The 24,731-nt window shown below is 42.7% G+C and overlaps 1 protein-coding gene across 1 annotated transcript in view; it reads left to right on the forward strand.

Moving 5' to 3' along the window:
- LOC135210749 (uncharacterized) overlaps positions 1-23,814 on the forward strand; it is a 134,121-nt gene extending 110,307 nt beyond the window's left edge. Inside the window, exon 5 of the mRNA XM_064243578.1 lies at positions 23,434-23,814. Within this exon, the coding sequence (XP_064099648.1) occupies positions 23,434-23,579 (146 nt within the window). The 3' untranslated portion in view covers positions 23,580-23,814. The remainder of the gene's footprint in view (positions 1-23,433) is intronic.
- The last annotated feature ends 917 nt before the right edge of the window (positions 23,815-24,731 follow it).

Consider the following 24,731-nt stretch of genomic DNA (forward strand, 5'->3'; position numbering starts at 1 on the left):
ACCGTAACGCAAATCACGGCCAGCGACACGTAGAAACAAAGATTTCCTCCTGCATAAGTCGGTGACGTGTGGTCCATCTCAGCTAGTTACGTCAAACGATGAGCCACCTTCGTGTTGTATGGGAGAGGTAGTGATGGTATAACAGTGTTGGTCCACGTAAAATTTGCAAAATAGGCCCGTTCCTGGATGATAGTATTAACTCCTCGGACCGTGTAGTTTGTGGACGTCCCGGTGCAACCGTCGGCTGCAACGAAGACCTGGGAGTGGGCCGTGGATCCGTCCGGACATGCCACCTTAAAGCCTGCCTTGTCATATCGCATCCACGAGCCATTGTTCAGTCTGTAATTGAACTTTTGTTCCGATACGTAATACAAACCCTCGGTCCTTTAACAATAGGAAGGTAACTAGCGGCAGCTGGGACGGTCGTAAGCTTCGAACAAGGGGAGAACGGTAGTTAACTGCTTGTCCGATCGTGTGAAGAATCACTTTTGCTTTCGGCCGCGGGTGTGAAGGACGTGTTCGTCATCGCTCTCTGCCCGCTTCATCGTCGTATGCTTTGTTTATATTGTGTTTTCTACTAATGGTTTGGTTTGACTTGAAAATGAAACTGTAAGTACACTGTTTTCATTTTCATTACTTAATTATGAATCAACATGGAGCAATCGCCGTAGAGACGGCGATTTCCGCTCTTTTCATGAATTGAACCCTTGAATTATGTCTCGGTGCCGAGGGCGGGCGCACTCGCGCCGAGTCATGTATTTTGGGCGAAAGTGTGTAATTGAAAGATGTAAGTACTCTTTTTCATTATTTTTTTGCCCTGTGCGTTCGTTGCCGAGAGCTTGATTGCGCTCGGCAAGAGCCTCTTATTTTGTATGAATAGAATGCAATGAAAGTGGATTCGCAATGCAGTTTTCTTTTCATTTTCATTTATTAATTGCATCAAATTTAATTTTGGATCAATTTCCGCTCTTACCCGGGAATTAATCCTTACGTTTTATTGCTGTGAAAGTGAAAATAGCAAGTGCAGTATTGTTCATTTTCATATATATTTATGATAGCATCATATTATTATGGATCAAGTTTCCGCTCTTACCGGGAATTGATTTTTCCCTCTTTAAGTTCTATGAAGTGAATCGCAAGTGCAGTATTCTGTTTCATTTTCATATTACTTTTCACTGCTGTGCGGGGGTAGGGGAAGCGAAGGTCTGCCAGGAAGTCGTCGGAAAGCTCTCCCGCGACTCCCTTGGTATCCCAATTCTTCGTCTTCTTTCCTGCCCCCCCGCTCAGCTTCCTCGTATTTTGTTTTTGGGTCTTCCTTCCGTTCGGGGTGGGGCATGTCTCCCCCCCCGTGCGTGAGGGAACCCCTCTTACTAATCTGTCTGTGCTACCGCAGGTGCTACAGCCGTGGGAGACGACCTTGGACAGGTATGGACCACTGCGGCTGCAGGGCGTGCCTAGCATCCACGATCTGCTGCAGAGTCTAGCGAGGTCTGGGGCGGTGACCTTGGAGTGGTCTCCACTACAACCTTCACGGCCGCTTATGCTGCTTCCCCCCCGCTGGTCTACACTCCCCATGCTGTGTCGGTGACGCCGTCTGCCGCTTCTAGGGCCGGTCGCCGCCGTACCGAGGAGGGGTATGCCGCCGCCGCCTGTGTTTTCTTCGTGTTGCCTGCCCCAGACTTCCGCTGTTCCAGCAGCTCGCCCCTGGACCGGCCGCCAGTACCACGCTGGCTGCCGATGATTCTACGAGGCGATGGCTGGGCCTGCCGTACCTGTCGCTGATGTGGTTCCCGCTACTGGCTTGGCTGTCCCTTCTGTGTTTACCGCTGCCGCTGTTTCTGCCGCTCCTGAGCTGGTTGCTGTTCCTGTCGCTCCTGGTTCCTGCGCCTGTCCATGCTGGTCCTGCCCATGGTGTGTCTTCCCCAGTCCCAGGTCCTTCCGGACAGGTGCAGTCGGGCCGTGTTGCTTCGGCAATAGGCCCGACTCCGGCCTGGATGGAGGACCTGACGACTGTCCTGCGTGAGCTGACGAAGAAGAGGAAGGTGTCATCTTCGTCTGTTGCTGCCTCTTCCCCTTCGACTTCTAAGGCCCATAAGCCGAAGAAGAAGAAGGCTGCCTCCCCCACCTAAGAAGTCTCCTTCGGGAACTTCTAAGGGCCCGTCCCACCTCGGTGGGACGGGGGGTCCTTCTGCTGGTCCTCCTGCTCCTTCGGGAGCGGGGCCCGTCTCCCCTTCCGTAAGGAAGAGATAGACGGGGACCAGAGGAGTATCGGTTAGCTCTGGTACTTCCTCGCCTGGTGCTAGCGGCGATGCCGCTACGCCAGGTTCCGGCTCGGTCTCTCGTTCGCGGGAGATCCCGAGTGTACGCTCTCCCTCGGGAGACCGTGCAGCCAAAGTTTCGGCGCCAGAGTTCGCTCGGCGCCAAGACCACGGCACGGAGCAGAAGGCTGGCGAGAACCGCTCAGGTGACTCTCGCCAGGCCAGCGGCCGCTCTCGCAGCGACCAGCTGGTAACCGGGCGGGTTTTGTTATTCCCCCTAAGAAGACTCCTTCGGGAACTTCGAAGGGCTCGTCACATTCCGGTGTGACGGGGGGTTCTTCTGCTGGTCCTCCTGTTCCTTCGGGAACGGGGCCCGTCTCCCCTTCTGAGAAGAAGAAGAAGACGGGGACCAAGGGTGTGCTGGCTACCGCTGGTACACCCTCGCCTGGTCTTGGCAGCTCTGCTGCTAAGCCAGGTACCGGCTCGGTTTCTCGTCCGCGAGAAGTTCCGAGTGTACGATCTCCTTCGGGTGACCGTGCAGCCAAAGTTAAGACGTCTGAGTTCGCTCAGCGTCATGACCGAGGCACGGAGCAGAAGACTGTCGAGAGCCGCTCAGGTGACTCTCGCCAGGCCAGCGGCCGCTCTCGCAGCGACCAGCCGGTACCTCGGATGGATGGACGTGACGGTCTCTGACCGGCCACGGGTTGAGGCTGGGAAGAGGTCCCCCAGGTCCCCTCGACCGACGGTACCAGCCTCGGCTGGTACCAGCGGTTTGACGTGCCGCGAGGACGCTCACCGGTCTCACGGCGAAAGCGAGCTCTGCAGGTCACCTGACCGCCGCTCCCACAGGGACCGGGCGGATACGGTGACCAGCAGCAGCTCGTCTGACGCACGGGACCGGGGTCGACGTGCTCAGTCGAGCCGCTCGCCACAGGTGAGCGGCACGGCCAGGCCTGCAGATCGATCCCCACCGCAGGGTGGGGATCGGCTGCAGCCCCCCACGCCAGCGAGCGGGGGGGGGGGGGGGGGAGCGTCAGGTCTGTCTCTCCACTACCTTCAACTTCCTCGGACTACACCGGGAAGAGCGAGGTAGCTAGGAGTGATCGTGAGAGGTGCGCCGCTCACGATCCCGTCACGACGCCGCACGTGCCACGTATGGTCTTAGGACCAACCAGGACGTACGCGCAAGTGATTGGAGGCGACCGTCAGGGGGAGAGGGGGTAGCGTCAGTTCTGTCTCTCCGATACCTTCAACTTCCTCGGCATACGCCAGGAACGGAGAGCGAGGTATATAGGAGTGATCGTGAAGAAGTGCGCCCGCTCACGATCCCGATCCACGACGCCCGCACGTGCCAGGTTGGTCTTAGGACCAACCAGGACGTACGGCGGCAAGTGATTGGAGGAGGCCAACCGTCAGGGATCTGTTGCTGGTCCTTCTTCTGAAGGAGGAGGGTCCTGGGAGCTGCTCTTGGAGGGACTGGACGGTCCTACTCCTCAAGACGCTGTAACTTCCGAGATTCAGAGTAACTTTGCCCAGGTTATTGCACTGATTCGTCAGCACAACGACCGGGGGGAAGGATCGCCGCTCCCACCAGCAGAGCCCATGTCTCTGCTCGAGTCGTTTTGGGGCCCGAGAGGGAAACCCAAACCGACGGTGGGGTATGCCGCGATCGGAGCTTGCCGATTCTGTCTTGAACCAGAGTCTCTCGTCTCCGGACAAGAAGGCTCTCTCATTCTGGGCCGGTCGATCAAGCTACTTCCACCTCCTCTACTGCGACAGCGGCGTTTCTACGTGTCTTCGGACACGTATTTAAATACTCCTTCGGTCCTCCTGAGAGGTTTCGACCTCGACGAGGACTGGAATGAGTCGGAGACGGTATCGGCTCTCTCCTGTCAGGTGTCGATCAGCCCCACCCAGACGACGTTCACAGTGGCGGCAGACCCTTACCTACAGTGGAGAGTTCGTAACCCTCCTCGGAAAAGAAAAACGTTTTCTCCTGACGATACGTTTTCCCAGACTCTGAGAGGCCATCGCCGCAAGGCGATGGCTGCTCCTACTCTTCTCCAACTGCTAGTTCCACTGGGAAGGCGAGCGAGTATCCAATTCCTCCCCCATTCCCTCTCTCCTTACGGCTACGAGGGAAAGGGGAAGGATCCTACAGAGATTTCTCTGTAGGATCCCACGTTGGGGACTGCGCTACCAGGGGGGACCTTCGGGTCCTACTGACGTAAGCCCCGGTCGTTGAGGAGGGATCCTGCCCCATTCTCGATTTCTACGGGAATCGAGAGGACCACCAGCCGATATCGTTTGACGAATTCGGTGGGGGTTTCGCAGACTGCTTAGAATTCTACGGAATTTCTAGCGCATTCAGAGTGTTAGAGTTTCTTACGATCTCCAAACACTTAGGCGAGACCACGGTCCAAAGTGAGCGAGACGAGAATCCCCGATATGTTACACGATAATCGGGAACCTCGCCTATGCTCGAATTCCTAGAATTTCTAGCATTAGGTGAAGACTGCTGCTGAAAGAAGACTATCTCACAGTAGGCGACCAACCTGGAATAGAGAAGAACGGACGGGAATATCCAGTTTGGCTGGAACTATCGTCTTAGTATTCTGTTCACCATTGAAGCTTTCCTTCGAGGAAGACTTCTCCTTCACTCTCTTTAATAGAGAACGAAGGTGGTCGATCTCCAATCCTTATTTTGTTTTCTTGAAGGAAAGAATTTAGGATGGAGATCGTTGTTCAGAATCCTACAAATATACTACGTATATTAACCTCGTCTACATGATTCTGCTAAGCAGTTGAATGGTCCGAGGGGTAGGCGCATATCCTGGTTATTCTACGGATTGCGACTTAGACGAAAAGTATTCTAATTGAACTGCAACCCGGGTTGCCTGCAACCTCCCAGGAGTTTCCAGTTTCAATTTTATATACTTATGGTGTTGTACAACAACGCCATTTAAGCTTTTATATTTACCGAAATTCGTTTCGCTTAAATATAATTGCTCGAGCATATCTTTTTATGCTCGGTGGTTCTAGCCGAACGCATTCCTTCGTGGAAAGGATTACTTGGCAACTCAGGATGACGAGTCAGCGACAGCTACTGCGTATTGAATTGCCCGAGGCATTTCAGTATCAGCTGCCGCTTTGAGATAGACGGTTGTTTATGTCTTTCTCACCTGCTTTGATTGAATAACAACCGTATCTCTGCCCAACAATCACGGACTTAAGTCTCTGATTAACGGGGATTCTCGCATACCTGAATGACCATCTACTGCTGTGAAACGCTAGTATTCATCGTCTTCGGTATTGCGAGAATTTTAAACAGAGATATCTATTCGACTCTCATCTTTCTGTTTACCGCACGGTAACAGAATTCTGTAATAGTCTCTTGCTGCATCGTATCCCGATAATGCGGATGATTTTTGCGGAATCTGAGTTTGTCCTCAAAATATCTTGTATTCGGAGGTGTACAATTGTTCATTGTTCACCCCGGATTAGCAGATGTATTGAAAGACATCGCCTACTCCCACACCTGCCAGCTCTACTTCCAAACGTTCAGCCCATGAGAAGCAGTTCTTCAAGCGGCTCTCCCCTGTGTTTCATTACTGAAGAACGCCCCGCTTTCATTGCACAACGGACAGCAATGAAATGGCGGTTAGCGTTTTCAGTCATTTGTAAGCACAGGTTTAGAATCTTGAGATTCCTTCTCTCGATTCAGCTGGAAGACGTAGGTTGCATTCATTGCCTACCTTCGTCTTCAACGTCACATAGTGTTGTTTCTCCTTAAGCTGAGATTCAACGTCTATGAGATTTTCTTGCCATCAGGGACCTCGGTCTTTTGAAGGCAATTGACTTTCGCCTTTTGAGCTTATGCATTAAGAGAATCATCGCCGCGCCGTCCGGCATCGGTGACTAACAAATATTTTATTTGTTTGGTCTCTCAGCATAACTCTTTAAAGGGCGAAGGTCACGTGACTTACCCGGATGCTTGGACAACTTGCCTCTACTGATTCCGAACCAGTCAGTCGGCAGCTGTCAGAGCGCCCGAGTCAGTTACGAACTATGCTGTGGACTTAGTTCGGTTGTTCCAGAGCAATCATTACTTCGTCTTAATGATTACTGTACATAACCAAAGTCGAGAAGAGGGATAGGTCATACGACTATTCCCTTCTTTTCGTCTTAGGTAACTGCATGACTTCTCTTGAGAAGTCAAGCACAAAGGGATGGGGATTTGTGACGCTCGATTTCGTACCGATCTTCGTAGCGAAGACTCAGAACCCTTCGGTAACTGACGATTGGTTCGAGTCCTTCACAATACCCTCCCTAATGGACTTCACCGCCTCCGATACGAAGGCTATGCTGCTTTGTCCTGTGAAGGTGCGACGGAGCTGTCTGAAGAAACTCGACACCCAGGATGAGTGTGGACGCCTCTTCATCATTCTCTCGCGTTCCGCAAGAACTTCTCCGTGGCGCAGGTAATGAAGGCAGGCGCCTGGTCCAACCGGACCGCATGCACCTCCTTCTACCTTCAGGATATTGCCCACAGTTCCTTGGATCTTTTTCCTTGGGAACCGTGGTGGTTGCTCAACACGTTGTGTAGTTAACCCAGACCCTCGCAGGCTGAACAGCATCGAGTCCTGGTGTGACCGTAAGAATGGATGAGGAATGAGAGTGTGACTGGCTCCTCTTCCCATCTTTTTCTTCCCTCTACCTTTGGGTAGAGGACACGGTCGTCACCCTGCTGGGTAAGGACGAGATGCAGGTGAGCTACTCAATAGAGCACCATCCTATCCCTTTCAGTAGGGATAGGAGTAAATATCCACCACTTCCTCCAACAAGGGGGGGGGGAGGAAGTGGATGCCAAATTGAGACAAACCCATCATTTTATGATTGTCTCTTGCAACAGGAACAAGTTCTTGCTTGCTGGTACGAAGAGATACGCTTGCCTCTCTCTTAGTACTTGGCCCAGAGGTCTGACCATTGATCCTGCGGTGCACACCCCGATCAATCGGACAGAGGTTTGGATCCCTCCCTTGCTCTTACGACCAGGGAGGCACTCCAGGGTTGGACGAACACCAGTCTGTTCACCAAAAAGACTCAGATTCCTCCCACCAAGAAGTGAGTCTTCCTATTGTTAAAGGACCGAGGGTTTGTATTACGTATCGGAACAAATGACAATTTGTCGAAAATTGCATTTTTCCTAACTATACAAACCTGAGGTCCTTTACATATAGTCCCACCTCATGCCACCCCTCACTCTGCAACTTTTTGCATGGGCCTAAAGCAAAAGTGATTCTTCACCTCTCGGGCGCGCGGGCGCGCGCACGATCGGACAAGCAGTTAACTACCGTTCTCCCCTTGTTCGAAGCTTACGACCGTCCCAGCTGCCGCTAGTTACCTTCCTATTGTTAAAGGACCTCAGGTTTGTATAGTTAGGAAAAATGCAATTTTCGACAAATTGTCATATTATTGTCAAAAGGATAAAGTTTTTTCAGACAACCTTCGTGTGTATGGGAGAGAGAACCGTTTAGCACTATACCTAACTTGCATGAATCCATTGACATAGGATGGAATTCAAAGGAGTCAGCTGTACAAACTTTATTATACATGGCTTCTGAACAGTGAATGAATTTATCTAAGTCTTTAATGACTGTACATGATTCCCTATCAGGGGAAATCAATACGTGTCCCATCAAATTGGATATTACTGGACTTGAGTTATTTGTCATGAAAGTTGGGAACGGTGCGATTTTGTATGCTTGCCAGGCATCAGAAGAATCAAAGGGAATTGTGATCATGATCCTGTAATTTTCAACGCTTACCGATATTAAACTATAATAGAATTCTATCTTATGGGCGTCTAATAAAGGAACACAACCTAGTTTCTCCTGTCCGTTCTCCAAAGTTAAAGTCAGATCTTTAATAGGCAAAAGATGTGGGGATAAAACACCCCTTGTTGCTAGCGTAATAGCTTCTACATAGTCTTTTGATTTCTCAATAAAATGTGAAATTTTGGTACGGATATGATCTATTTTCGAACTATAATAAGCTAACGTAGCCAGCAAGTGTTGCACTTCCATAATCTGATCGATATTACTAGAATGTTCGTTCACCAAACTCGTTATTCGATTGATAGATGATAATTGGTGACGCAGTTCTGACAAAACTAATTCGTTTTCATGTTGCAAAAACTCAATTCTCTTATTCTGATCATTAATTTTAAGACTATTTGAAATTCCTAAGCCTAAACTTGCAACAGATCCAAAGATGTTTAGTGCAGCAAAGATAAACGGGTTGTGTCTTTCGAGGTTATTGTGCCGCACAGTCCACATCAGCAGATCTCGAGCCAGAGCTTCTGCCTCGGCAGTTTTATTTTGCAAGTCGTATGATAACATTTCCGCAATACTTAGTGTTTGTGCTAGCGAACTCTCTGTGTTAACAGGAAAATGACGTTGGTGCATTTCATTCAACGAAACAGCGAATCTCAACAGGTCACTCTTTAGGTTAATGACGTCATCCTCGGGGAGAAAAATCGCTTGCATGTCTATTTCTATAACTATATTGCTTGCGGTAATGAAAAAGTCTTCTGTTCTTTCTACAATGGTGCCATGTGTAAAATCTATATTTTTTGTTTTAGCGCTCTTCCCACACGATAAAGATGTCTGAACGAACAGTATCACTCCTAACAATAAAAGCTTCATTTTAGAAACCTGCAATGAGTAAAATATATGTAATTACTCCTGTTTAAGAAAAATGTTTACATACAAATATTATATATATATATATATATATATATATATATATATATATATATATATATATATATATATAATATATATAAGTGATTATACAAGTTTCATAGATACAAAAACTTCCCTCACTTCCTTCTACCCTTCTTTTTAATTTCTGATGTGCGCCAATGGAACGATTCTCTTATCAGTGGGTTGGGATACGTTTTGAACTCTAAATCTGTTGGCCGTTAATATTTCTAAAATGTTAAACGGGCCTTCAAACTTGGGTGTCAGTTTGTAATTGAGTCCTTTGCGTACATATACTTGTATGTATACCTTATCGCCCACGGTATATGTTTTCTTTTCATTATGATTTGTGATTCTTCTAGATTCTTACGAAGTATATTATATCGACTTATACTTGCATCCATAACATCCTTTAGAGGATTTGATAAATTGGTTGTAGGCATTAATTCATGGAAAGACGTTCTAGCTGGGGTACCGTACAGTGCCTCGTGCGGCGACATTTTAATAGATACATGATATGAGTGATTAAGAGTGCTTAGTACCGCAGGTATGGCAATATCCCATTGGGGTCCATTCCCCCTAATGTAACTCTTAATATGTTTAAAACCTTACGATTTGCTCTTTCCACTAGCCCGTTAGACTCTGGGTGGTAGATCATGGTATTGATTTTCTTTATGCAAAGGAATTCACACGAGTTAAGGAAATGATTATTGAATTCTCCACCCGAGTCGGAGATTATCATGTGTGGAATTCCATGTTTACAAATGTAGCACTCGTAAAACTTCCTAGGGCATTCGATCGCGGTTTTAGTTTTAAGCGCTATCAGTTCTGTATAACGAGTCAAGGCATCTATGATTATTAAGAGGTGCTTATTTCCTCTGTCTGACTCGTAAAACCCTGTTAATAAATCTAAGTGTACTCTTTCAAAGGGTTGATTGGGCACGGGATAAGCCCCTAGGCTGACAGGTGTCTTCGTGTGCCCTTTGTTTTCCTGACAAGTGCGACAATTAGCTATGTGCTTTTTTATATCTGTAAGCATCGTATGCCAATAAAATAATGATTTGGCTTTCTGTGACATGATGGAGAAACCCGGGTGGCCATGCAATGGATTTGCATGCAACCAATTTAAGACAGTGGGTATAAGTGAGATTGGTACCACTACCTGGTCGTTATTCACCTGTGGTGTGTTGCGGGTTTTCCTCGTCACGGATCTACACAGGATATTATCCTTGATTATATAATTCTGCTGCTTATACTTTATATATTCCTTGTCCTTAGGATTTCCGTTCAAAGCATTTATGATTTTTTCTAATTGCTGATCTTTTCTTTGTTCAGTCTGTATTAGTTCAGCACTCCAGCCCAGATCTTCCTGTTCAGATATAGTTTTAACAATAGGCATGGATGTTGATATATCTATTAATTCAGCTAATGGCTCCGTACAAGATGACGCAGGGTTGCATGATAATGCGTCAGCAATGATATTTGCTTTCCCAGGTAAATACCCGATCCTCGCGCCAAAGTCTTGGATGATCATATGTCACCGAGTTCGTTTGGGGCTGTGACTAAAGCCTTTAAAGAAGTCAGTTAGGGGCTTATGATCAGTGAGAACCTTGACGGGATAACCGTATATTATGAACTTAAAATGCACTAGTGAATTAACAATAGCAAGCTCTTCCTTTTCTATTACTGCATATTTACTTTCGGAAGGTCTCAGTTTATGTGAATAAAAAGCTATAGGGAAAACTGTTTGTCATATTGCTGAAGCAATAATACCCCACCTACTCCTAGGTCTGAGGCGTCTGTTGCAATAAAGAATTCCTTACCGAAGTCAGGAAATTTTAAGATAGGAGAACTACACAGTTCATCTTTCAAGGTATCGAACGCCTGTTGATGTTTCTCAGACCATATGAAATCTACGCCCTTCTTCGTAAGATCGGTTAGGGGAGCGGCTATTATTAATAGTTGCGAATAAAACGCCTATAATAGCCACTACACCCCAGAAATTGCTGTATTCCCATGACGTTAGTAGGTATCGGAAAGTTACGGATAGCCGACACCTTATCGTAGACTACTTTAAGACCTTGACTAGACACCGTGAAACCTAAATAGACTAGTTCTGCTTTGAAAAATTCACACTTATTTATCTTTACCCTTAAGTTATGCTGTCTTAGTCTCTGTAGCACTAGCTCCAGTTTACGTATATGTTCTTCTAAGGTATTAGAAAAGATTACAAGGTTGTCCATATAGGCATGTAGGATATCCCCTAACAAGTCTCCAAACACTATGTTGATCATTCTAGTAAATGTTATGGGAGCACAAAGTAAACCAAAAGGCATACGCAAAAATTCATAAGGTCCCCTGGCTGTGCTGAAGGCAGTGTATGGGATACTCTCTTCTTGTAATGGTATCTGGTGGAAGCCTTTAAGTAAGTCCAAACTGGTAAAATATTTGTTCTGGCTTAGTAAAGATAAAATATCGTCCGTACATGGCACTGGGAATCGATCAGGGATCGTTTCCTCATTTAAGCGACGGAAGTCTACGCAGATACGCCAAGTTCGATCTTTTTTCGGTACGACTATTAACGGAAAATTATAAGGGCTGTTCGATTTCCTAATGACTCCTCCTTCTAGCATTTTACCTACTTCATCATTTATCTCATTCTGGAATTTCATAGGGAGTCTGTACGAAGGTACATAGATAAATTTCTGCTTGTCTTTTAACCTTATTTGGTGTTCTACGACATCCGTTTTTCATAAGGATCCATCCGTAGTGGAAAAAACCTCATGATATTCAGTGAAAAGATCAAGAAATTTCTGCTGAATTTCCTCTTCTTGAATGTCTTTATTGATTTTATTTTTTATAGATTGCAAAAGGGATTCATCCGCAACTGATTGAGCGTGATTGATCTCAGCGACGGTAAGAATGCAATGTTTATAAACTTCCACATCCAAGATATGTTGATTTATGTGAATTACTAAAGTGGTATTCAAATGATTACAGACTTCAATGTTACATTGTTGTTGTGAGCCGACTGTATAAATGGCTTGTGTGACGGACAATCCGTGAGTTTTCAGTGTCGGAAAGGATTAACATTTCAGATCCCGGCAAAGTTTTCTTTACACGCACTAATATATTCGAAGTTACGTTCGGCTCGAGAGTTTGCGTGCAAGCTGATATTACGGGTGAGCGAGAATTCTGTTGGGTCGCATGGATTATTTCTTGATTCATGAGACAAGTGATTGGTTCTTCAATGTATGTTACTGTTTTATTTGTTGTCTCCTTTTTGTCCAAAACTGATTTTAAGGTGCTAGAAGACTTATAGAATTTTCCTTTGATATACACGCCATGTTTGGCAGGGGCTAAGGTAATGTTTTGAGTGCCCTTAGACGGGTATCCTATAATTACAGCTGGATACACATCAGTGTTTTGTGCAACGATAAAGGTATCGGTAAACGTGCGCTTACCGACCTTGTACTGAACATGAGTTACTCCTACCACATTTAATTCATTATTTCCTATACCCGAGAGCCTTATTCCGGACTTCTCTATAGGGAAGTTCGAAAATAACAAGTGGTGAGTCCGCAAATCCATGATATTACTTGGACTACCAGAATAAAAAAAATAATGTGAAGGACCTGTGCTCTAAATTTACTGCGTGTAAGGTTGGGCGTAACTCATTTTGACTTATAATTGCGTGAATTTGTTGCAAATCTACGGGAACCTGCACTGATTTTTTGGATTCGGCTATGTGTTTCATAGGAAAATCGGTTGCCTCACAATGATCTGGTAAATGATTAAATTGATTATTTGATACAAGAGATGTTGATATGAATGACCCAACATCATCCTCTCCCCCATTGGAGTTGACTACGTTGTACTTGCTTTGCTTTGCACATTCGGAAAATTCGTCTGACCTTGCGAGTTCTGGCTAGATGGCCCAGGAACAGAGTTACTTGAAGCACGATTTTTTTGTTTCTGATGTTGAACAGCATTGCTGTTCGCCTGCTTCTTATTAAAGTACTGAGGATTCTTCTTTTTTGTTTTCATTGGCAACTGTTTGCGTGTTTCTAGGGTTCTGCTGTTGATTCCGCGAGAAGCATCGATTATATGAATGAGTGGAACTGTTATGAATTGAACAAAAACGTGTCCGACAGTCTGAAATCATGTGTCCTGGCCGTTTGCAATTGTAACAAATCATCCCTGCAGCTTGATTATTATTAACCACGTTTACTTGTTGTGGCTTATTCTCATTTTTTGCAAAAACTTGAGTAAGCAAGGGATCAAGGTCAGTACACTTAGACATGTGCTTTTTTATCTGTTTATACACATCTAGTTCCGTACTGTCGGGCGTTAGCTTTTTGTCAAAACACCACACTAAAGCTTCAGGCAACATGACTGTCATACAAGTCAAATATATTAGCCTTATGAAATCTTTCACGGCGATATTTGATCTTGTAACCCACGTGGAGTTACGTAAGTTATCTTGATATTCATTTAGCCGGTCGGCAATTACTGCCGCCCGTTCTACAACATTAAGCTGAGTCATAGAGGCTTGATTAAGGATGTTCCTTAAAGCCAACACTACGTCAAAGGCCTCTTCACCGCCATATATAGCACGTAGCCTAACTTTGAAATCTTCCCACGTAACCATCTCTTGGAAAGAGACTCCTCTAAGATATGCGCTTGCATCTCCTTTAGCAAAGTCTATGAAGCTTTTAGCTTCCTGTAATTGTATAGATGGGTCTGTGATGCATTTTGCATTTAAATGAGCATCTACTGATGAGATCCATGACTCAATGTTTTGAGGCAGGAACCCATTGACCCGACCTTGAAAAGGGACTATTGCTGACCTCGCACTGACTAGAGTAACCATGGGATTGGGGTTACCAGGTGCGGAAGAGCCAGCCACAGTAGTTGCCATGTTAACTTTTACTTTTTTCTTATCACTACGATTCCTTGCGATCCTATCAAAGTATCTATAAGAGTACACACGACCACTGCGTAAACGTATATGCAATAGAAAATAAAGTCCCCCAAAATGATAATATTAAAGACAGATAATGTGATAAAGATATTTTCCGGAGAACTTCTGGAAGAAAAAGGGATTAGCAATAAAGAGAAAAAAAAAAATTCTGCGGGTGAGAATTCGTAGTTGAAGATAGATTCCTGTGATGAAGGAGAATTAAGAGTACATATAACTCACCCCAGGAATAATGGACGATCGACTCGTGATGTAAAACACTTCACTGATAAAACCTGAATGGATAAAGGATGTACTTAGCTTTGGTATATATGCTGGGAGACTGTTGTGTTACGATGACGTCACAGCCTCTCTCTCTCTCTCGCGTTGCAGGAAAAGACTGTTGTCGTGATGACGTCACAGCCTCTCTCTCTCGCGTTGCTTCCTCTTGACCCAAACTCTTCGCCTTGGCTTCTGGTCATGCGTTGTTTGTTTTGATGAATGCTTCCCTTCCCGTTGAAGATCTGATGCTGCGTTGACGTCCGGTTTGATTCTCAAAGATATGTGATGAAAGTCGTTCACTAAACGTCGATGTTGATGCTTGAATTCGTCTCGATGAAGGACATACTTCGTATTCGTAGGATGTTTACAGTTGCTTGTTGATTGAAGATCCTGTTTCCTCAGTTTATTTCTGATTTATAGCTGATTTTCTATGATTCCATTTCTTCGGCAGACGTATATGGTTCTTTTGTAACTGTAGAATTAGGGCTGCCACCATTTATTACTGTCCGCTTGTCCACCTATTATAATGGTATAGGACAGCGACAGTTTGTATGTCTTTTCTTACGACTGTTATACGTAAGCATTGTGGTTCTACTTTCCCTTCTCGTCTGAGTGATATCTAGTAGATTTGGTTCTTCTTTAGAATAAGGGAGATGATTCAACGGACTGAGTTAACTTAACAACTTTATTTCTTAGCTCCATCTCTGGAGTATAGGAATGGTTTGGTCGGATGACCGCTCTGTTGAGAAATCTAAGTTGAACTGAAATATAGGAGCATCGCGTCGATAGCGTAACACTAGCGGTTTACATCATAACAAGAATAAAATGAACACATAGCCCTACGGCTCGGAAGTCATGCGTTTCCGCTATAGGTGAAGAGGTCAACCGCTTCCCATGGAAGGTGTTGTGACCGGTTTACAAAACACATAAACTGATTAGATGTTCAAATGCAAACCAGGCTACTGCAAGCATTGCATAGCATGGTCTAGTTTCGCGTCCTGTTTATGGTTATGCGGTTACACTCCTAATTGGCCAATGACCCCCTGGGTCATGGGTTTATTTACAGATATAGAATTTATCTGTATATACAAATGTATATATTACAGAGCCGCCCTGGCATTAGTCCTTAAACTGTGAGGTGTGGATATCTCCTTTTCTTTCGAGATCTCCCTCCTGATGAAGAGCTTCGAGAGGTCTTGCCCACTCAGGGAACTCAGGCCCCCGGGGTGGGATGTGACTCTCGTCCTCAGGAGTTTGACTCGCAAACCCTTCGAGCCACTCCGAGAGTCGTCAGACAGGGATCTGACCCTCAAGACCCTCTTCTTGTTGGCCCTGGCATCGGCGAAGAGAGTAGGGGAACTTCGTGGTCTTTCCTTCAATTTCAAGCATTCCAGGGGATGGGGATCCGTGACGCTCGATTTCGTCCCGAACTTCGTAGCGAAGACTTTAGAATCCTTTGGTCCCTGACGACCGGTTCGAGTCCTTCACGATCCCCTCCCTGAAGGATTTCACCGATAATGATGCGGATGAGATGCTGCTTTGTCCTGTGAGGGCGCTATGGCGCTATCTGAAGAGAACTCGGCACCTCAGGCCTGAGTGTCGACGCCTCTTCGTTATTACTGGGGTTACCAAGAAAAAAGTTTCCAAGAACACACTTTCTTTCTGGCTGCGTGAGGTGATCAGGAGGGCGTACGAGACAGCTGGCAGTGACGACACCCATACCCTTCGTCCGAGAGCCCACGAAGTCAGAGGTATTGGTCCAACCCTTGTGTTCCGCAAGAACTTCTCCCTGGCGCAGGTTCTGAAGGCAGGGGTTTGGGCCAACCAGACCACCTTCACTTCATTCTACCTTCGGGATATCACCCACACGTCCTTGGACACTTTTTCCTTGGGACCCTTGGTGGCTGCTCAACAAGTTGTGTAGTCTACCCAGCACCCGAGCGGACAGAACAGCATCGCATCCTTGTGTGACTGCATGAATGGACGAGTGAAAGTGTGTTTGGCTTCTCTTCCTCCTTCGTTCTTCTCCTCTACCTGTGGGCAGAGGGCCGCGGTCGTCACTATGCTGAACTGGAGGCCGATGCAGGTAAGCTACACAACTGAGCCCCATTCTATCTCTTTCAGTAGGGATAGAAGTGTTTATCCACCACTCCCCAACAAGGGGGGAGTGAAAGCCAACAAGAGACAAACCCATAACTTACCTTGGCTCTTGAAGTAGGAACTAGTTCTTGCTTTTTGCTTTTCATAAGAGGTACACTTGCCTCCCTCTTATAAATTGGTCCAGAAGTCTGACCACTGATTATGCGGTGCACACCTCGATCAGCTGGGCAGAGGCTAGGATCCCTCCCTCTGCTCTTACGACCAGGGAGGGAATCCAAGGTAGGATGAACACCAGTCTGTTCATAAGACTCAGATTCCACCCACCAAAAAGTGAGTCTTCCTATTGTTAAAGGACCGAGGGTTTGTATTACATATCGGAACAAATAACAATGTCGAAAATTGTATTTTTTCTAACTATACAAACCTGAGGTCCTTTACATATAGTCCCACCTCATGCCACCAATCACTCTGCGTTTCCTGGGCCTAAAGCAAAGTGACTCCTCGCCTCGCAGTCGAGCTTACCGCTAACTGCCGGACAAGTAGTTAACTACCGAACCCCCTTGTTCGAAGCTACGACCGGTTCAGCTGCCGCTAAGTACCTTCCTATTGTTAAAGGACCGAGGGTTTGTATAGTTAGGAAAAATACAATTTTCGACAAACTGTTATTTTTTTGGCATTCATGCTGGAATTCACCTCTAATGGAGTTCACTTACTAGGTAAAGGATTAATCTAGAGATGGCTATATTGCTAAAAGCAGGATTTGGCTCTCACTTATTTGAGTACAGTAGGGCCTCGATAATCGCGGGGGATAGGGCCCAGAACCTCCCATGATAAGTAAATACCTGTGTTATCCTCTTAGCCTCCCTCAAAAATTGCTTAAAACTGCCTACTTTAATAGTTAACCCACCCAAGACCACTATTCCAATGTTTATATCTGCCTTCTTTAGTTCAGACATCAAATATGTCTTCAACTATCACTTTAAACTAAATACAAGACAGTTTCAAAGTTATTTTACAACATTAGCCTTAAAAATATATTTAGTAGTATACGTACTACTGTACATATGTAGCCTACTAGCCTATGGATTACAGCTAGAAGCCTACATGCATGTGCTATTACTTACTCATGTGGGCCTCTTTTCTTTTACAAGGAAAGAGAGGGAGAGAGGCAAGAGAAATATCAAAATTATGTAAATCATATGGGTAACCACCAACGATCTATGTTGATAAAGATGGCGACGATTTTGCAGTGCAATCAGATGAATAATAAAGATAATGCTACCAGCAACATGCAGCGAAACATCTCTTCCCTTCTTCACAACACATGTTAATATATTACATGTAATAACCTTCATCTGACGTTTAGGCTTCTCTCCCATAAGAGTAAAAGAATCGGGGCTTTTGGATGCCACATAATTAACACGTTTACATGGGTACAATTTAAAGAACGCGGCAAACACCAACAACATAAACAAAATGTGGGTAGGCCAGTGTTGCCAAATGCTAGATTTTGCTCCATAAAATGCTAAAAAATTCACATCATACACAACAATGCCACCCAGCCAATTTCAACCGATTGCTCTCTTTTTCGATTCAAACATGTTTTTAACAGGTAGTGTTCGAGTTACGATAATTCGTTTTACAATAATCTGATTTTACGATGGGGTTAGCAATTTATACTGATACAATATTTTGAAAATACTTTTAAATTTGGCTCGTAACGGGTGCAGCACTGCAGTGTACAACCAGGCAGCGCGAGAGAGAGAGCAAATTACAATAGCCTAACTTTATCCCATCTTCTAGTTTAAAAAAAAAAAAGTTAGAGAGAATCAAGAAAGTTTTGTTTGAGCGTTTTACTCGTTTGGTAAAAGTGTACAGCTGTGAACAACCGAATGAAAAACTAACGTTTTGCTAGGTACAAACGCACTGGAAACAACATCCATTTGATTGTATTTCAACCATCATACAGTAACAATTACCGTAGTTATGTTAAAGAAAACATACTGTTAAATGTAAACAAAGTTGTAGCTGAAGCTGGGAACACTTTTCGAGCTGCTAATGACTGTTATTGTGCATCAGTAACAAAGATAAAACTCCCGTAAACTTATCCGATCAAACACAACCGTAGATAAAGTTGAGAGAGAATATTTTTTATCAAAACTTCAGGTCTTGAAAGAATACAGTTTACTGCTGTTTTCACGCCGATAAAAGATAAATAACGTAACGGTAAAGCTCATACTACGGAGAAATAGTGAAAATAGCGAACACAATCACGTAATTTTCCTTATACAATAAACATGCCCACAAAGCAAACTGTTAATGAAAAAAATAATTTAGTTCCCAACGAGATGTATTAAATTCATATTTCTACTTAAAATTAACACATCTTAAAACGAAAAGATGACCTTGTCTCGCATAAGTAAAGTATCTAGATATTCTTTTATGCTAACTATAAGCAAAACAATTTGCTCCGAATTGAGTTAAATAAATTATGATGAAATAAACTCGTATTCACCATCAGCTGATTTCCAAATCAAAACATTGAACACTTTGTTAGTATTTTAAGATACAATACGTAATATGAGAATACATACAATATTATAATAAGAACGAGAAATGTATAATTTTTAAAAGATTCACAGAAAAGATGCATATTCATTATATTTTTATTCCATTATTATGCCGATGTTGGTCCGAATCTGAGTCCGATTTACCATGGTATCTATCATCATATACACTACACTAACTTATTAATGTTATTCAATTTCTCTTAGTACTGAATTATCATGAGCCAATATGCGTTGAACCTAGAGAATTGGCTGAAATTAATAATTACTATGCTGTATATGCATAAGTATACTGTGTAGTGTAGGGTACGCTGCCCTATATGTAAAGATTATACCGATTACCCTAGTGTAGGGTAGACTTTATTCGAGATACGATTCTTTCGGGACCTAATCCCATCTTAAGTAGGAGAATACCTTATTAAAATTTCGAAAGATAATCTTGCTGTGAACACTACCATAATTAGATTTTCATATACGTACGTGCAGTTTGCCAGCTGGCTGGCTCGCATAGATAAAAGTTGATATCACCGACATGGAATTACTCCACGAATAGCCTTTTTACTATGAAGATATGACGATAATATATATGGTAAAAAAAAATGGTTTTATGTATTTCCTTTACACTTCGTCGCCAATAGCAAACAGCAATACGAAAATCTATGACAATTATCGTTTGTATGACTGCATTGTTCAGAGAAGTTATATACGTATACTACCAAAATAATAATGAAGTTCGAATTAATTTTAGCCTTAATGTTATTACTACCGTAATTGCACTACTACTATTAAAATTTCTAAAAGGTTATCGAACAATAAAGGTCGCTGTGAATGCACCCATATACGTACTACATTTTCAAATTATGCTTACATTTTGTGGCTTGCCACTCCGAGAATAAGTTGAGTGCAGTGATGTTGAATTATTCCTTGAATAGACTATTTATCATGAAGATATGCCAATAATATATAACATGCAAATGGTTTTGTTACCTTTATTGTCAGTTAATATCATAATGTGAATCTGTTCATGTATGTTGGTGGTTATTGCACTGCAACTAGGCTCAGCCTACCAATGAACGTCATACATAAACCTTGAATAGGCTATTTATTATGAAGATATGCCAATAATATATAAGGTGAGAATGGTTTTATTACCTTTATTGTCAGTTAATATCATAGTGTGAGTCTTTTCATTTATGTTGGTGATTATCGGACCGCAGCCGAGGCCGAGGCTTAGCGTACTGATAAACATCACATACTCAACACGGACAAACCCGCGATGCTGCGATTCATACCAGCAATATAGCATGAGCAGCAGTCCAAAAAAAAACCCATGAATAACTGATTCCGTGATTGCTGATTCGCGACTAAGCGATGCCCCACTGTATTCAGTCAGTGGCAGAAATTACTTTTCATCTTAAATATCAGTACAGAGTACTAAGGCTAGACAGTGCTTTCTCAGAGCATAGATGTTAAGATTTGCCAATCTTCTTAATATTCTCCTTTCTATTATTTTTCCACAGTAATTGCAATATCTTTTGTTTGAGGTTTAGTTCTCAAACTGTTGGATTTCACCTACAAGAAACTCTGTGCCAGAGGATGAAAGGGTAGTGTCAAAGTACTGGTGGTCATTGTTATTTCATTTTCTTCAGCTTGCTGCAACTGCTTTTCTCTTATTTCCTGCCAGAGGATGAAAAGGTAGGGTCGACGTACTACTGATGGTCGTTGTGTTATTCCATTTTCTCCAGCTTGCTGCAACTGCTTTTCTCTTATTTCCTGCCAGAGGATGAAAAGGTAGGGTCGACGTACTACTGATGGTCGTTGTGTTATTCCATTTTCTCCAGCTTGCTGCAACTGCTTTTCTCCTGTCAACTCCCAGAGGATAAAAGGGTAGTGTCAAAGTACTGGTGGTCATTGTGTTATTCCATTTTCTTCAGCTTTCTGTGACTGTTTTTCTCCTGTTTTCTGCCAGAGGATAAAAGGGTAGTGTCATAGTACTGGTGGTTGTTGTTGTTGTTCCATTTCCTTCAGCTTGCTGCAACTGGTTTTTTTGTATTTCCTGCCAGAGGATGAAAAGGTAGTGTCAAAGTACTGGTGGTCATTGTGATATTCCATTTTCTCCGGCTCGCTGCAACTGCCTTTTTCCTGTCTGCTGCCAGAGGATAAAAGGGTAGTGTGAAAGAACTGGTGGTCGTTATGTTATTCCATTTTCAGCTTACTGCATCTGCTTTTCTCCTATTTGCATTTTCTCGATCTGTGTAGGTGCAGGTGCCTGAATCATGAATATCCACAGGGACACTGGCTATCTGGAAGGAGAGTGCAAAGAGGAAGTAGAGCATCAGATTTCAGTCAACATCAGTTTTAAAATAAAAATATTCAGTTTAATATTTTACAATACAGTAGAATAATTTATAAATAAAAGTGTCTTCATTTGTATAGCTTTTCTCATCATCAAAAGGTTTACCTATATTTATGGCAGTGCCTCAAAAGACAAACTCTCCCAATTGATTTTATGATATAAATTAAAATTATGCCACCAGAACCCGCACTGAACCAGGAGTCCATAAGCCCCTTTTTATTCAAAAGATTTTTTTATCAAATCTATTACTGCTTTCCCAATATATTGACAATTATTAGAGTCCTTGCAGGTTGTTTTATAAACAACTATTTCTCCTATAGCTATTATTGTTCTTAATTAGGGATTTTGCTGAAATGCAAGTGTAGTTATAAATCACTATAAATACCTTTTTGCCACTTAAATATTTAAGTCCAATTTTTCAAATTTCCATTTTATATTTTCATTTTTTTCCATGACTCATTTGGGACTTTGCTTTACTGATGGCACCTGCAACTAAATAATTGGGTATTTTAAATACACACAAGATGTGATCAAGATATGGGCAGGTTTATCCTCAAACTGGGATTACAGATACATAGAAAACAAATTTGAGTATTGTGAACACAATGCATGGAGTTTTCAGTTTATTGTCTTTTTAAAAACTGAAAATAATAGTGTCTTCATTTTTGTAAAACAGTACACCTGAAAATCCAATTATGTAATACAGGAAAGTTTGTCAAGTCAACTGTGTCATCAGTAATGTTCAGTAAGTATCCAAAGCTATAATGTCACCGTGAAAAAAATGGTCTTACCACATGCAAGCCATAGATCAAGGAGGTTTGACTGACTACCAGCTGAAGAAAATGGAATAAATTAATGAATTTCAAACGAACATTGTGATACTGCACTATGCCATTATCCTCTAGCATGGTGTCAGAATTCACAGTTAAGAAACAGCAAACTTTCTTCCTATGCAAGAACACCATACAGGAGTATGAAAACTCTGTAACTTGACCAAAATACAAGATGCTGGATTACTGTGGATTTGTAATGGACAAGACTAAATTCAGTCAACGTTGACTTTTCAGTATTTTTTTTTTAGAGCTGCCACTTCACACATTCATATTAAAGGGCCATTAATTTGCAGTGTGATAAGCTTCCAACAGTTCCCCAGTATGTTACTAATAGTTATACAAAATCTCTAGCTACCTAAGTGTTAAATTAGTGTACACCAAAGACAGTTTAACAATTTTCTTGTGCAAGCATTTTATTTGCAACAACTGTTTCCCAGATGCAGTTCCACAGAGTCCATTTTCCGTCTCAAAAGGAACATAGTGGTGCTAGATGTAGCAGGGAAAGAACTTGGTCTCTTCACCTAGACCCTAGGGAGATTTGTAGGCTATGTATTACAGAGCATTAGTACCAAGGCTATTCTCCCAATTGCCTATGATGACAAGAGTTCCACATTCTCTCCACATGGGTCTTGCAGTTTAACGTGCAATATCCAAAATAGGTTCTGTACTATACTCGGTTTTTTTCCATCTGTCCACCCGCCTGTGGTGTTTGTGTATGGTAACACTGCATCCCGGGCATTATAGTTACATTCAGCTTACATTCAACAATAGTAATAATATTCTATTTCGAATATTAACGGTGTAATTCGCTTACAGTAAATTATTAAAACACTTTTCAGTTGCAAATGTACACCCAGATATCCTTTTATTTACCTAAAACTTACACATAGCGTAACTATCTAAAGCTCAGCACACAGTGTTACCATATGCAAACACCACCAGCGGGTGGACAGATGGAAAAAAAAACAGAGTATAGTTTATAACCAACAATTATAATAATTTACATACCATATATACTCTCTACCATCAATGCAAGGAATTTCTGTAATGATAGTTTATAAAATGCATCATAGTATGTTTAAGTAATGAAGAGAGTTCTGGAGGATTTAAAAAGTAGTTTCATAACCAGTTTTAGTTCCTTAGTCTTGTAAGGATTCCTGTAATACATAATTGCAGATAATGTCAACTTTTTTAATACTATGTCATTCATAACAGGTTGTCAATGGTAATAAATTTGCTTCACTTAAACTGCAAGAGATTAAGTTCAATATGTTCTTCAGAATTTTGGTACTTCTGTGATATTTGTTTTTCAGAGGCCTCAGTACTGATGAATTCTTTTGAGTCTGTAGCAAATGTTGCAGCTGCATCTGCTGCCGACATTCACCAGCAGACTCCTCTAGATGCCAGTTCTGCAGCTACTGTTGCTGCATTTTTATCCTGTGATGATGTTTCCAACTAATACTCTATGTAGGTTTTGTGCTGTACGCATCACAAGTACTATATTTTGTTTGGAATCGAGATTCATATTATAATACAATTCAGTGCAATGTAGTATTGATTGTATTGCTAATTCACAAGAGGACAATTGTAAATGTAATAGGTACAAATTTTGTTTTCAGCCATTAGCAGCATTTTGGAATTTCTACACGAAACGTAACCATTAACAGTAACTAAAATATACTGATGCAGTAAAATTTGTCTTATTTTTCCCTGTCATATTTCAGCCCCATCAAATCACGATTTTTTTAATATTTGGAATCAAATATGTCTTAACGCACCATGACGATTGTAAATAAATTTTTATAGTTATTTTATGGCTGGCTGTCACTGATCTTGTACAAACAAAACAGCAGGGGTGTTTGTGTGTGTACAATCAATTAGGTATGAATACTGTTCAATTAGGCATGAATACTGCATTTAAGGTAATACAATGCAGCCATTCAAGTATAATAAAAATTTAATACAAGTACAGTAGTACCTCGTATTTCGAACTTAATCCGTTCCAGAAGGCTGTTCGAAGTACGATTTGTTCGAAATATGAAACAAATATCCCCATAAGAAATAAAGGGAATAGGAAAATTCGTTACAGCCAACCCACAAAGTCCCCATTTTCACATTTTTTCTATTATTAATGTGTTCAAAAGTTAAATCAAGAGTGTAAAGTAATGAAACTATGTTACATGAAGTAAAATTTTCTAAATTTTATTCTTTCTGTGTACGATTTACGAACTGTTTGGTAAAAATGGTGCCGGCCGGCTGGAGAATGGAGGGAGGAGAGACGGGAACTCTTTTGAGCAAACCGAATTGATTGCAGAATGCAAAGGTTGATAACAAAATACATTTTATTCACATTAGGTACAAAGATAATTAAAGGAATCGATAGTGTGTGTGTCCGATTGTGTCACAGAGAGAGAGAGAGAGAGAGAGATAGTCAGCGTGTTTACACTTGGATCTTAAGTGCACGAAATGGATTAATTATGCCACAATACATCAACTTACTTTTGGCAAAAGGCAGACTTTTAAAACAAACACGAGGATTTTACAAACAAATAAGTAATAAGTCAAGAATGGAAGAAAAGGAAAGAAATAAAATAACTTTTCACAAGGAAGC

Source organism: Macrobrachium nipponense, chromosome 4 (genome assembly GCF_015104395.2).
Source record: "Macrobrachium nipponense isolate FS-2020 chromosome 4, ASM1510439v2, whole genome shotgun sequence".
In the NCBI taxonomy this organism is placed as follows: domain Eukaryota; kingdom Metazoa; phylum Arthropoda; class Malacostraca; order Decapoda; family Palaemonidae; genus Macrobrachium; species Macrobrachium nipponense.